The sequence below is a fragment of the Ursus arctos genome, chromosome X (assembly GCF_023065955.2).
Source record: "Ursus arctos isolate Adak ecotype North America chromosome X, UrsArc2.0, whole genome shotgun sequence".
Taxonomy (NCBI): Eukaryota; Metazoa; Chordata; class Mammalia; order Carnivora; family Ursidae; genus Ursus; species Ursus arctos.
Window position 1 is genome coordinate 40,260,358 of NC_079873.1, and position 13,393 is coordinate 40,273,750.

General features: G+C 44.7%; 1 protein-coding gene across 4 annotated transcripts in view; it reads right to left on the reverse strand.

Moving 5' to 3' along the window:
- Positions 1 to 2,509: 2,509 nt before the first annotated feature.
- ZNF182 (zinc finger protein 182) overlaps positions 2,510 to 13,393 on the reverse strand; it is a 42,985-nt gene continuing 32,101 nt past the window's right edge. For 2 of the 4 annotated variants that reach the window (XM_057311229.1, XM_026513479.4), the window contains 3 exons: positions 10,749 to 10,875; positions 10,362 to 10,457; positions 2,510 to 5,410 (listed from right to left, as the gene is read on the reverse strand). In XM_057311229.1, coding sequence (XP_057167212.1) covers positions 3,777 to 5,410; positions 10,362 to 10,457; positions 10,749 to 10,875 — 1,857 coding nt within the window. In that variant the 3' untranslated portion in view covers positions 2,510 to 3,776. The remainder of the gene's footprint in view (positions 5,411 to 10,361; positions 10,458 to 10,748; positions 10,876 to 13,393) is intronic. The other 2 variants (XM_057311231.1, XM_057311230.1) reach the window with 1 other exon arrangement.

Here is a 13,393-nt window from a genome sequence, read left to right on the forward strand (position 1 = left end):
CAATAAGCCACAGGACTGGAGCATTTTTATTTTGGTCTGTGAGCCTTCCTATTCCAAGACCTCTGGGATAGCTTGCCTGGTGGTGTACTGGAGTCTGTCATTCTATCAAGGGGATTTCTCATAGTAACCATTCCCAACGGATGAGGGGAGGAGGGATCATAATTCACATAATTTGCCTAAAGAAATAAGACAGTATAACTGCTTAAAATACTGGGGGCCCAGTGCTGATCGTAGGGATCCGAGGGTAGTCTCAAAGGTCCTGGGAAACAGGTTGAAGAGCCATTGTTATGTATGTCATTTTAGGGGTTTTAGCTAAAGCAAGAAGACAAATAGCTGGCATAAATCATGGGGGACAGGACCCAGGGCTGGCCCACGGGCACAGCAGAGCGGATGTGCAGGCGGGGTCAGGGTTACACGAGCGGTGGGGCCTCTCCCTCTCCCAGGGTCTACAAATAGGAACAAGAACGTGGAACGTGGAAGGGACATCTGTTGAGCACTGTGGCGCAAGTGTGGGCTCTTTCCATCCCACGTACCTTCAGTCACCACGGGGCCCTCGGGGCAGCTCCTCTTGGTGCAGAAACCCGTGACCACCTCCTGCCTCCTCCACTCAGTCCTCACCAAACCCTCATCGCCAATACCACGAGATCCTGCATCCCCGAAACCCCAAGAGCCTGCAGCCCAACTCCACAGATCCCTGCTACCCACCAGAGCACCCTTCGCTCCCCAGATGCAGCAGTCTGCCCCACGGCAACCCACACTCTTCCTCTTCACACTTGCTATTGCTCCGCCACGCTTAGCCACTTGTCTGACTGTTCTTCGCTCTGCCCCGTTCACCGCTATCCTTCCCCCTGCGCTTCCTACCCGACTTACTCCGCTCCGAACCCGGTCCCAGCATCCACTCTGCCCATTCACTCCAACTACTCCCTCCCACGCCTCCCGGCATGACTCACATTCACTTCTGCCCCGCTTTCTTCTCCAGCAACTTCCCCAACTGGCCCATTTGTCCCTACGCTTCCCTGCTCACCCTCATTCTGCCCCCCATTCCCCCTCAACTCGGCCCTTCATTACCCTGTTTCGTTACCCTGTTTTTCCCTAATTCCGGTCCATTCGCCCACATCCTGCTGTTCACCCCCCACCCTTTCCCCCTCGGTCCATGCCTCACTCGCTTCCACTCACACACATGGCCCATCAGACCGGCATCTGTGCCCCAGGAAGCTGGTGCCCACGACAACCTGAAGCGGCAAGATCTGACCCCATCCACAGGGCACCTCAGGCTGACCTTTGACAGGCCTGAAACCCCAAGATCTGACCCCGTCCACAGGGCACCTCAGGCTGACCTTTGACAGGCCTGAAACCCCAGGGCAGCTCCTTGTCAGCAGGAAGAGGAAATGCTTCATTCCTGGTGCTCCGGGCATCCTCTCAGCCAACTGCATCAGGAGCAAGTGTCAGCCCCGCGGTTCTTGCCCAAGCTTCCTTCTCCCTGGGAAGGTACTAAACGTGACCTGACTTACATAGCTTATGAAAAGTGAGCCCACGCCTCATTTTCTTGCAGGACAATTTAGAAAAAACAAAAAACAAAAAAAAAGGCCTGGCAGGAGACAGGCAGGGCCTCAGAGGTCTGGCTCACTCCCCTGTTTCGTTAAATCCAAACACTGACCCTGCCCCGGTTTTATACAGCTTGGGTTCCCCAGTTCCACCAGAGATCTAGCCCCAGCGAAAAGCCACGGAATCCCGAGGGCCACAAATATGGTCACACAGTGGGCCTCTTACTGTGGGGCAGCCATGTCGCTACCTGGTCTTTGGCTGTGTCCTTTCGGACCATGGCTCTCGCTACGTCACCAGCAGTAGTGTGACCTAGGGGGCGAGCGGCCCAATTTGCCTGGGTGTTCACGCTTTTATCTCTTTTTTTTATTTTTTTTAAAAGATTTTATTTATTTATTTGACAGAGATAGAGATAGCCAGCGAGAGAGGGAACACAAGCAGGGGGAGTGGGAGAGGAAGAAGCAGGCTCATAGCGGAGGAGCCCGATGTGGGGCTCGATCCCATAACGCCGGGATCACGCCCTGAGCTGAAGGCAGACGCTCAACCGCTGTGCCACCCAGGCGCCCCTCATGCTTTTATCTCTTAAAATAAAAATACGCATGCACACAAACACGAAATGAAATAATGTAAATCATTTTGTTAAAATATGGAAAGACAACAGTGGGCTTATATTACAGGATATTTTCAGAGGTCACAGTGCCCACTAAATTAAGAAATGTATTCCAGTCTCAATCATTTCAGGTTTCCGTGACGTGGTCCCAGGTGACCTAAGAAGCCCCTTACTTGGCACCCTCGGGAAAGCAAGGCCTGCGTGCCTTTGGAACCGGCTGGGTATCTGTTGTTCTGACAGATGATTCTATTTATGACTCACTCAAAACATTCAACGCCACGGTGAACATCCGTGCCTTAAATGTGAGGAAATCCTGTATCTAGACTAACTTCATTATCACCGCAATGGAACCATTCATTTTAAAAAGTTTTATTTCTTGAAAACGTAGTACAGCCACAGAGCACAATTTTCCAAAGTTACGAGAAGACATACCGTTGTCCCCTCCCAGTTCCATTCCCCCAGCCGCCCACCTCCCCTGCGCTCTCCCAGAGGTAACAGGGTCCTCGGCTTCTCCTGTATCATCCCAGAGATAGTTGATGCATATACGCCCAGTTACGTACCTGCAACTCGTTCTTCTCATATGCGAATGGTAGCGCATCAGTCACTACCCTGCACCTTGCTTTTGGCAGCGCGTCCCCCGTCACTACGCACACGTCCGAGCGCTCGCTACAATTATATTCATTCTGTCTACCTAGGAGGCTCGCCGTATGAACAGACCAGGATTTCAGGGTCTGGACAGCTTCCGACCTTTCGTCTTCACAAACAGGGCGCCAGTGAATAGCTGTGTGTTCATCGTTTGTACATGCACGAGTATATACATTTCTAGAAGTGGAACTGCGGGCTCAAAAGCCATTGCCTTTGTGGTTTTCATTACTTTGGAATCATTTTTATTTGAGTAAGAGTTTTTCCTGGACTTGCTGTTTCCGGAGGTTCATGTGCGCTAAGAAACGGGGGCCACATTCTAGGCAGATTAGAGTTTTTCTTACAACTGGGTTTGTTTTTTTTTCCATTTGGTATTTCTTTTAGATTTGACTTCTCCGGAGTCCATAAACCGGGGCAGCTGTAGGATTCTTCACAAGGAGCACTCCTCCCTTCTCTTGCTCCAGCCCCTGTCGAGTGCTCCTCTCATGAGTGCAGACTACTGTCCACAAATATGGCTTGTCTGAGCAATTCCTGGTCGAGGCCTCAGCCGGTCTCTCCTCAGACCCCAGACGGGTCTAGGAGATACCCTACCTCCCACCTGCCAGTGCCCTCTGTTACCGCGGTGGACGTGGTTGGCCTCGCACACTCGGGGGAGATCCTGAACCTCAACTAGGAGTCCTCGCCAGCGCGGCCCTGCACCTGCAGCCTTGAGCGTTCGCTTCGAAATCTCCTGCCCTGGCGCTTCATCCCCTCCGCCTCCCGCAGCGCTCTCGTCGGGTTTCCGCCAGCTCCTTGGGTCAGCTACAGAGATTACACTTCCGCGTTTGCTCCTTGAGTGTTTGGGTGAAGACTGAGATGAAAAGAGGCTGACTTTCACTCCCCATATTTAAACCAGAAATCAGAAGGTACTTTTAAAGTGTTAATTAAACGGACGAAACTTTCCCTCCGTGAACGTTAACAGGCACCCTCGATCTACTACTCTCTAATGTGCAATGAGCTTTGCCTTCCGGCTGCAGCCCTTCCCGTGGGCTTTCTTTCCCGTGTGTGTTCTCTGATGTACAATCAGGTTTGATTTTTGGGTAAAGGCCTTCCCACATTCTGCACACTTATAGGGTTTCTCTCCGGTATGAGTTCTCTGGTGCACAGTGAATGTGGATTTTTCTCTGAAGGCTTTGCCACACTCCGAGCATGCGTAGGGTTTCTCTCCTGTGTGTGTTCGCTGATGTATTATGAGCTGGGACTTTTGGCTGAAAGCTTTCCAACATACGGGACATTCATAGGGTTTCTCTCCTGTGTGAATTCTCTGATGTATAATGAGCTTGGACTTTTCCCTGAAGGCTTTGCCACATTCGTTACATTTGTAGGGCTTTTCTTCCGTATGAGTTCTTTGATGTATAATGAGGTATGATTTCTGGGAAAATGCTTTTTCACATTCGCTGCATTCATAGGGCTTCTCTCCTGTATGACCCCTCTGGTGGAGCATGAGATAGGATTTCTGAGAGAATGCTTTCTCACATTCGTTACATTCAAAAGGTTTCTCTCCTGAATGAGTTCGCTGATGTACGCCAAGGTTTGATTTTTGGGTGAAGGTTTTCCCACACACGTCACATTCATAGGGTTTCTCTCCTGTATGAGTTCGCTGATGCACGATGAGGGTTGACTTCTCATTGAAAGACTTCCCGCATTCGGTACATTTATGAGGTTTCTCCCCTGTATGAGTCCTTTGATGTATGATGAGAGTTGACTTATCACTGAAAGTTTTCTTACACTCGTTACATTCATGCGGTTTCTTTCCTGTATGAGTACCATGATGTATAATTAGATCAAGCTTCTGTATGAAAGATTCCCCACATTTAGTGCATTCGTAAGTTTTCTCGCCTGTGTGGGTTTTCTGGTGGACAATGAGGTTTGACTTCTGAGTGAAGGCTTTTCCACATTCATTACATTCATAAGGCTTCTCTCCTGTATGAGTCCTGTAATGTATGATGACGGTTGACTTTTCTCTGAAGGCTTTTCCACATTCTGGACACTCAAAGGGTCGCTCTCCCGTATGACTTCTCAAGTGTATAATGAGCTGAGATTTTTGGCTAAAGGCTTTTCCACATTCAGTGCATCCAAAGGGTTTCTCGCCAGTATGAGTTCTCCAATGTACAATGAGGTGTGACTTCTTGCTGAAGGTTTTCCTACAGGCGGTGCATTCGAAGGGTTTCTCTCCATTTTTAATTCTCTCCTGTAGACTAAGCCCTTTCTTTCGCCTGAGGGCCTTCCCACACTCTTTATACCCGTGGGGCTTTCCTCCAGGAGTTGTTTTCTCATACTCCGTATGGAAGAATAATTTTGCACATCCATTATCATGTTTCTTCCCTACAGAACTTCTGGCAAATAAGTCTAAACTATCCACCATATTATTTCCAAATGGCTCATGTTTGTGGGACCTTTGTATTGAAGCAACAAGGTTTGTATTCAGATGAAGCACATTTCCAAATTCATTATAGTCCTGGCCAGTCTTGGTGATAACTGTTTTCTTGTCAGGGAATCCAACTTGCATCAACAGATATCTATCTTGGTCATCCTGGTGCTGTCTCTCTATCTGTTCATGAATTTGACAGGCTGCTTCTAGAAGGAAGTACAACAAACCATGTTTGTAACTTAACATTACATAATGGACCTTCTTTAAAAGGCCCTACCACATGAAAGCTGATACTATTATCTCATTTCATCTGAGTTCCTAGAGAGGATCTTGACCGTCAAATCCTGTTCTTTTACTAAACTCCCACCTGCTAGGCTTTCTGTTACCAAGAACAATCTTACCCTGACATCTCAGTCTGATTTCCATCAACTCTGGGGACCTTATCAGCCTTTATATTCATTTATCAGTATGAACTCTTAAGTGTACACAACTTATACTATTTCTAACTAAGTAGAAATGCAACAGTGTGGTTAGTGGACTCGAATCTTACAACAATCCTGAATCCACATTCTTAGTGAATAGGAGAAAGATCTAGAATAATCAACCTTACAAACACAAAGAAAAACTCAAAGATCTTTCCCCGATCTGGATTCATCCAAGCTTGCATTCACAGTTCAACACCACCTTCTGCTCCTGTCTACACTATTTTCACTAAAAACTATGACTGTATTAATGCCAAACCCTTCCTCATGTTCTATCACCCACATAGCCTAGTCTCCCGTATTTTGCTATATTCAAAATCTAGATAACTTTCAAGAAGCAATTCAGTCTTTTCAAAGCTTATTCTGATAACTTTAATTTTTAATTTCTAAAATAGTTACCTGTACCATTTAGACAGTTAAAGCTGCAAAGCTTTGCCTTAAATATACCATATTTCATCAACCGCAAGACGCGTATCATTTCACACTTTAACACGTTTCTGAATCCAGATGTACCTTACAGTCAATGGCATGTCATCAATTAGCTGGTGGCAATTTTTCTTAGTGGTATGTATTAAAATCAATTGGATCCTGAAGTCAATAAAATATGATAAATACTTTTTGCATATATACCGAATCTTAATCATTTTTGTAGTTTTTCACCTTTTCCTAAAATTTTGTATGAAAATTAAATGTACAGGAAGGATGGAAGAGTACAAAAACTACTCACACTACCACTCAGACTTAATTGTGATAACATTTACAATAGTAATACTGAATTTTAAAACTGTGTTCCTATGACATCTTTAATTTCATTAGCAAGAAACTAGTTCTTAGGCATGAATATGAGAATCACAGAAAAAGTTTTTACAAAATACATCTGATGGGACCCAAGCTCCACCAAGCATCTACTAAATCTGGACGTCGTTAGGTGGTTAAGAAGCAGCACAGACTGGTGATGGGTAGTAAGGAGGGCACGTATTGCATGGTGCACTGGGTGTTATACGCAACTAATGAATCATGGAACTTTACATCAGAAACCAGGGATGTACTGTATGGTGACTAACATAATATAATAAAAAAACATTAAAAAAAAGAAGCAGCATAGTCAGGGCCATAAGCTCTCTAGCCCAGGATCAAATCCTGGCCCAACCATTCACTTGCTCTATGACCTCAGCAACTTACCTGATCTATTTGTATTTTATTTCCCACCTGGAAACAGGAATTATAACAGTGCCCACCTACATATGTTAACAGGGATTAAACTACTTACAACGGGGCATGCACGGCACACAGGAAGTACTCTCAGCTGTTTTCTAGAACAACTGATGCTACCACTCTGCTAACAACTATTCTGATTAAGAGCCACTACACTACTATAAAAAGAAATGACTCAATATATTTAACACGCTCTTGACCGTTAAGTGAAAAAAGGTCAATGAAACTACATAGTAGGCTACCATTTTTCTAAGGAAAGAAATATTAAATACATATTTATATAGGCTCATGTAAACAAGAGAAGAATATACTTTTAAATTTTAATAAAGGGTTACCTACAGAAGCAAGGGCGAAAATGAAATGAAAGGAAAGAAGCTGAACTTCTTTAAATATACCTTGTTTTCTAGATTTGACTTTGGAACCAAGTAAGTATTTTATATATTCATAAAGCAAAACTGGATTTAAAAGGATTCCATAACAATATACCCTCATCTGTATCTCCAAACCAGTGCCGAACAGTTCTGATCCTCAATGGCACCAGCGTGATGACCTCAACTGATCCGAACCACTATCGACAGCAGCCTCAGAACAATACTAACGATATCACCCTCAGATGTAAGATCAACAGATTAAAAACCTCTAAGCTAAGCCCAGAATTTGATTTGGAAATACTGATTTTTTTAAATGAAGGGGCAGTATCAATTTGAATACATGATATATTTTCTCTTAAAAATCTTTTTTACGGGGTGCCTAGGTGAGTCAGTTGAGCGTCTGCCTTCGGCTCGGGTCGTGGCTCAAGCCTCAAGCCTCTCGCATTGGGCTTCCCCGATCAGCAGGGAGCCTACGTGTCCCTCTGCCCCTCCTCTCTGCTCGCGCGCGGGCTCTCTCACTCACTCATTCAAATAAAATCTTTTAAAAAATCGTTTTTCCATAGTTCCTAGCTCTGTCAATTTTTAAAAGGCCCTGAAACAATTCCCTAACAGCCAAATTGTGGTCCCAAAACACTACCACCACAAAGCAGCGTTCCTTGGAGAAATGGCTGATTCCAGGCCAGAGGTGGGAACTATGTAAAATGAGCCTGGAACATCTTGTAACAGCAGAAAGCACGGAAGCTACCAAAGACTCAGGAGCCAATTTGAAGGGGTTTCTGCCGGCCAGAGATGGGGCAGTTTGATTCATAAGGAGGATAAGGCAATGGCTTAGAACACAAAAGATTGATACTGATATAAAAGACATATTAGTCACACCTTTTGACTGATGCTACAAAACCAACGCATTTTTTTAAACCGGTAAACAGATGGGAAAACCTACATGACTTGAAACGGAATTCCTGGGACTAACAAATAAGCAAATAACAGACGAAAGGCAACGCTCTTTAGAGAAGCAGCCCAGCTGATCAACAAAGAAGGAACGACAGAATATCACCATTTTGCAAACAATAATGAACAGATATAAGCAATAATCACTGAGAACTCGTAATGACAACAGACAACCGTGCATTGCATGCCTCCTGATGCAAGGATGTCACACCAGCTAGGAACTAAACTTGCTAAAAGAAAAAAAATGAAACCCTGAATCTGATCAAACTTCAAAATCTAACCACCAATTTACAAGAAAAAATAAATAAGGGACAGAGGAATATGTTAAATACCATAGGATACTTAGCAAAGTCCAGAATGTGGGAAACTAAAAGACAAATTAACCAGTTATTTCTAAAAAAGCTGGCTGGGAATCATTTGTAGGTTATGAGAAACAAGAATCCGAGTAGCTATGGGCACACTCAGCACCCAGATCCTGATTGCTCAATACCATTCCCCACTAAAGGGAATCGAAGATCCTTGGAGAAGCTGCTCATTCTAAGTCTGAAACAGGGGAAGTACAGTGTGAACTTGGAACGTATTTCTGCACTAGAAAGTGCTCAAAGAATGATGGGGTCATGTTAAGAGACAGAAGAGCCAGCCCGAAGGGACTCCTACTGGACAAACTGAGGACAATTTGAACATCAACATGACTAATGACAGAAGACATTAATGCCTTAGAACATACTGAAAAATAAAAATCTGAGTCCATACTGATGCTAAAATTCACTCACTAATGGGACGGGGTAAGAGAAGAGTGCCAACTTATAAATAGAGAAGGAAGGATAGAAATTTCCCCCTTCCTCCAACCATCTTCTACATTGATCCAGGCAAGAATCTTCTGGGTAAAAATTTTTGAAAATGGGGCATTCATCATTTGGCAGTTCCACAAAATGCTAAACATGTGGTCCGAAAATCCCACTTCTATGTACATATGTCAAAAGAAATTAAAACATTCATCACCATAAAAAATTCCACGTGAATGTTCACAGCAGCTTCAATGATACCCCAAAGTGGGAACAACCTAAATACCCATCAACAGATATATGCACGAACAGAAGTGGGGTATCCGGACGACAGAATATCGTGCCGCCACAAAAAGAAATGAAGTCCTGACACGGGCTACACCATGAACGAACCTTGAAACCACGCCAGGTGAAAGAAACCAGATGTGAAAGGCCACGTTTTGTAGGGTTCCATTCACATGAAATCGCCAGAGGAGGACACACCATAGAGGCAGAAAGTGTTTGCCAGGGGATGGGGGAAGGAGGAAATAGAGACTGACTGATAAGGGGTAAGGGTTTCTTTTTGGGGTGATGATAATGTTCTAGCATTAGATAATGGTGATGGTTTCATGACTTGGTGAATATACTAAAAATCGCTGAATTCGTATACTTCAAAAAGAGTATGGTCTGTGAATTCTATGTCAATAGAGCTTTTTTTAAAAAAAAAAGATTTTATTTATATGACAGAAAGAGACAGCGAGAGAGGGAACACAAACAGGGGGAGTAAGAGAGGAAGAAGCAGGCTTCCCGCTGAGCAGGGAGCCCAATGCGGGGCTCGATTCCAGGACCCTGGGAACATGACCTGAGCCGAAGGCGGACGCTTAACGACTGAGCCACCCAGGCGTCCTCAATAGAGCTATTTTTAAACAAAGATAATCAAGATGTTTTAGGAGAGCAAATCTGACAGGAATATCCAAACAGAATGGAAACAGGTAATGCAATACAGAACTACAGCGGTAGTGTCCAGGCCTGTGACTCAGGTGGGCCTGGCTTCAGATAAGGCAGTGAGAAATGAGAATGGGAGAAGTGGCAGGGCATGGGGGTGGGGACTGGCGCTTACAAGACACTTATCCACCAGGGAAAAGGAGCTGTGCAGAAACTTCTGGGTGAGCACCAACCTAAGGAAAGTGGTCTGGTGGGTGTGGGACAGGGGCGAGGGGCATCAGTCTTATGTCAGAGGTATTCATGTCCCTGTCCAACAACATCGAAGGGTCACAACCTTTCATGAGATATTCCTGAAAGCCCTTTCAGAGGTCCTCACCGCTGGCTGACAAACTGGCACCTCCTGTCCCCGTCGTCTGAGGCAATCCCACTTACCTGGAAAGCTCCAAAAGGAGATTTTTGTTTCTGCCGGGCATGGCTCTTCTACCTCCAATTTGAGGACGAGGTCCGGTTTGGTAGCCTGTGGCCCTGCTAATGAGAAATGACAGTGATACCTCGTGGGTCTTCAGAGCCTCTGAGAAGGAGGGAGGTGGGGTCTGGGGCAGCATGAGAGACCTATCACTTGACACAGTGGTCTAATGGTCAAGTCAAACCATTTCACCTGGGTTTTGAGTTCACAAACACCCTGGATCCCCGGAACTCAATGTCCAACTTTCCAAGCAGTTCAGAGACCTTCCAAGTTTTGCAAGCTGAGAAAGCAAAGGCCCTCTCTCAGATACAATAATCAGAAGCAACGAAATTACCCGAGGAAGCCATTCTTACCCACAGAGACCACGTTGCTGTAGGTCTCCAGCATGACTTCTCTGTAGAGAGTCTTCTGTGGAGGGTTCAGGTACTGCCACTCCTCCGGGGTGAAATCCACAGCCACGTCCTCGAATGTCACGAGTCCCTGTAATCGCACATTCCTGTTACTCTAAAATACTGACCACTGGGTGATGAGGAGGAAATGCAGGGAACCGCTGACTGGGTTCCCAGTTCGTGATGATGACTTAATACAGGATGCCTACTTTGTTGGAAAATCACAAAGCAGGGCAGAAAAACTACTCCATCAAGTATATGGAATATTCCATAAGTATTAGAATATACGTAAGATGGCGAGGTACCTGCACAAGGACAGAGAATCCAAATGCCGTACGGATACCTGAGTTATGACAGAGTTGACACTGCAAGGCGGTGGGGAGAGGATGATCTTTTCAAATAAATACAGATGGATTACTGGATATCTATGGGGGGGTCACATTTTGCCACTAACGCACCATATGCAAAAATCAGCTACAGAGAAATTGTAAAGCTAATGTGAAAGATAACACAGTAAGGTGCCTAGAAAACAGTACAGGAAAATGTTTTCATAGTCTTGGTGTAGGGAAAGAATTCTAAAACAAGATGTGAAAAGCACTACTCATGAAGGAAAAGATTTATAAATGTTACAAGACTAAAAGTACAACAGTCAGGGAACTACAAATCAAAACCACGATGAGATACCACCTCACACCTGTCAGAATGGCTAAAATTAACCACGCAAGAAACAACAGGTGTTGGCAAGGATGTGGAGAAAGGGCAGTGGGAATGCAGGCTGGTACAGCCACTCTGGAAAACAGTGTGGAGGCTCCTCAAAAAGTTAAAAATAGAGCTACCCTATGACCCAAAACTGCACTACCAGGTATTTACAGCAGCATTATCAACAATAGCCAAATATGGAAAGAGCCCAAACGTCCATCAACTGATGAATGGATAAAGAAGATGTGGTATATATCCACAATGGAATCATATTCAGCCATAAAAAAGAACGAAATCTTGCCATTTGCAACGTGGATGGAGCTCGAGAGTATTATGCTAAGTGGAATAAATTTGTCGAAGAAAAATAAATACCATATGATTTCATTCATATGTGGAATTTAAGAAACAAAATGAATGAGTTAAGGGGAAAACGAGAGAGAGAGAGACGCAAGCCAAGAAACAGACTCTTGGCTACAGAGACCCAACTGCCGGTTCCCAGAGGGGATGCGTGGAACAGGTGATGGGGATTAAGGCGGGCACTTGTGACAAGCACCGACCGGGGAGCTACGGAAGTGCCGAGTCCCTGTACTGCACACCTGAAACTAATAATACACTGTAGCTTAACTAACCGGAATTTAAATAAAAACAAAAACTAAAAGTAGAACAGTAAAAAGGCAAGCTTTAAATGGGGAGATAATCTGCAACATTCAGAAGTGATAAAGGGACCTTATCTGGAACATATAAAACCCCTACAAATCAATAAGAAACACACACGACACCAAAAAACAGAGAAGAGAGGTGAATAAGTACTTCACTAAAAACAAACCCCAAATGGCCTACGAACACAAGAAAACGTACTCACCCCCATTAGCACTCAGGTAAGCGAAAATTTAAGCCATGCAGAGACACTCCCATGCCCCCACTAGAACGGTTATAATTAAGCAGACTAAAATGCCATCAGACTGTGTTGAGATGAGAACTCTCACACTTAGCAGGAATGTATACTGGCGGAGCTGCTTGGGGAAGCTGTTTAACAGTATTTACTAAAGTTCATGATTTGCATACATTCTGACCCAGCAATTGTACTTCTAGGTACACAGCTTAAAGAAAACCATGCACACGTGCTCTAGAAAACAAGTACAGGGATGTTCACAGAAGCACCACTTCTAAAACTAAACTGTGGAAGAACCTCAAGTGTCCCTCAACATCACGATGGGTAAACTGTGGCACAGGCAACGGGATCCCGTGTGGTAATGAAAACGAATGAACTACAGACGGCAGATCCAACACAGATGACTCCCACAGATGCACTGAGGAGCAAAGGAATCCAGACACCAGAGTGCATACTGCACGATTCGGTTTATATACGGTAAGGGCACAGGCAAGGCCACTCCATGATGTTAAAAGTCAGGAGAGTGATGACCTTTGCGGGTGGTACTGATGGGGAGAGGGCAGGAGTGGGGATTCGGAGGTCCTCGTCCTAGTCTAACCTTGACCTGGGGGGTGACTGCACGGTGTGTTCGCTTTGTGATAATGCCTCAAGCTGTACACTTACAAACTGCATTTCAGGTATAATTAAATGTACTTTATATCTTTATGCTTAAAAACTATTTTCGACAAAAGTGCAAAGACAATTCGACAGAAAATGGGAGTTTCCATTGCAACAAATGGTGCCAGAACAATTGGATATACACATGCAAAAACAACTCCAGTAAATACCTCCACGTATATAAATCTCAAAACTCAAAACAGATCACAGACCTAAATGTAAAATCTAAACCTGTAAAATTTCTAGAAGAAAATATAGTAGAGGCGCCTGAGTGGTTCAGTCAGTTAAGCGTCCAACTCTTGATCTCAGCTCAGGTCTTGATCTCGGGGTCATGAGTTCAAGCCCTGTGTTGGACTCCACA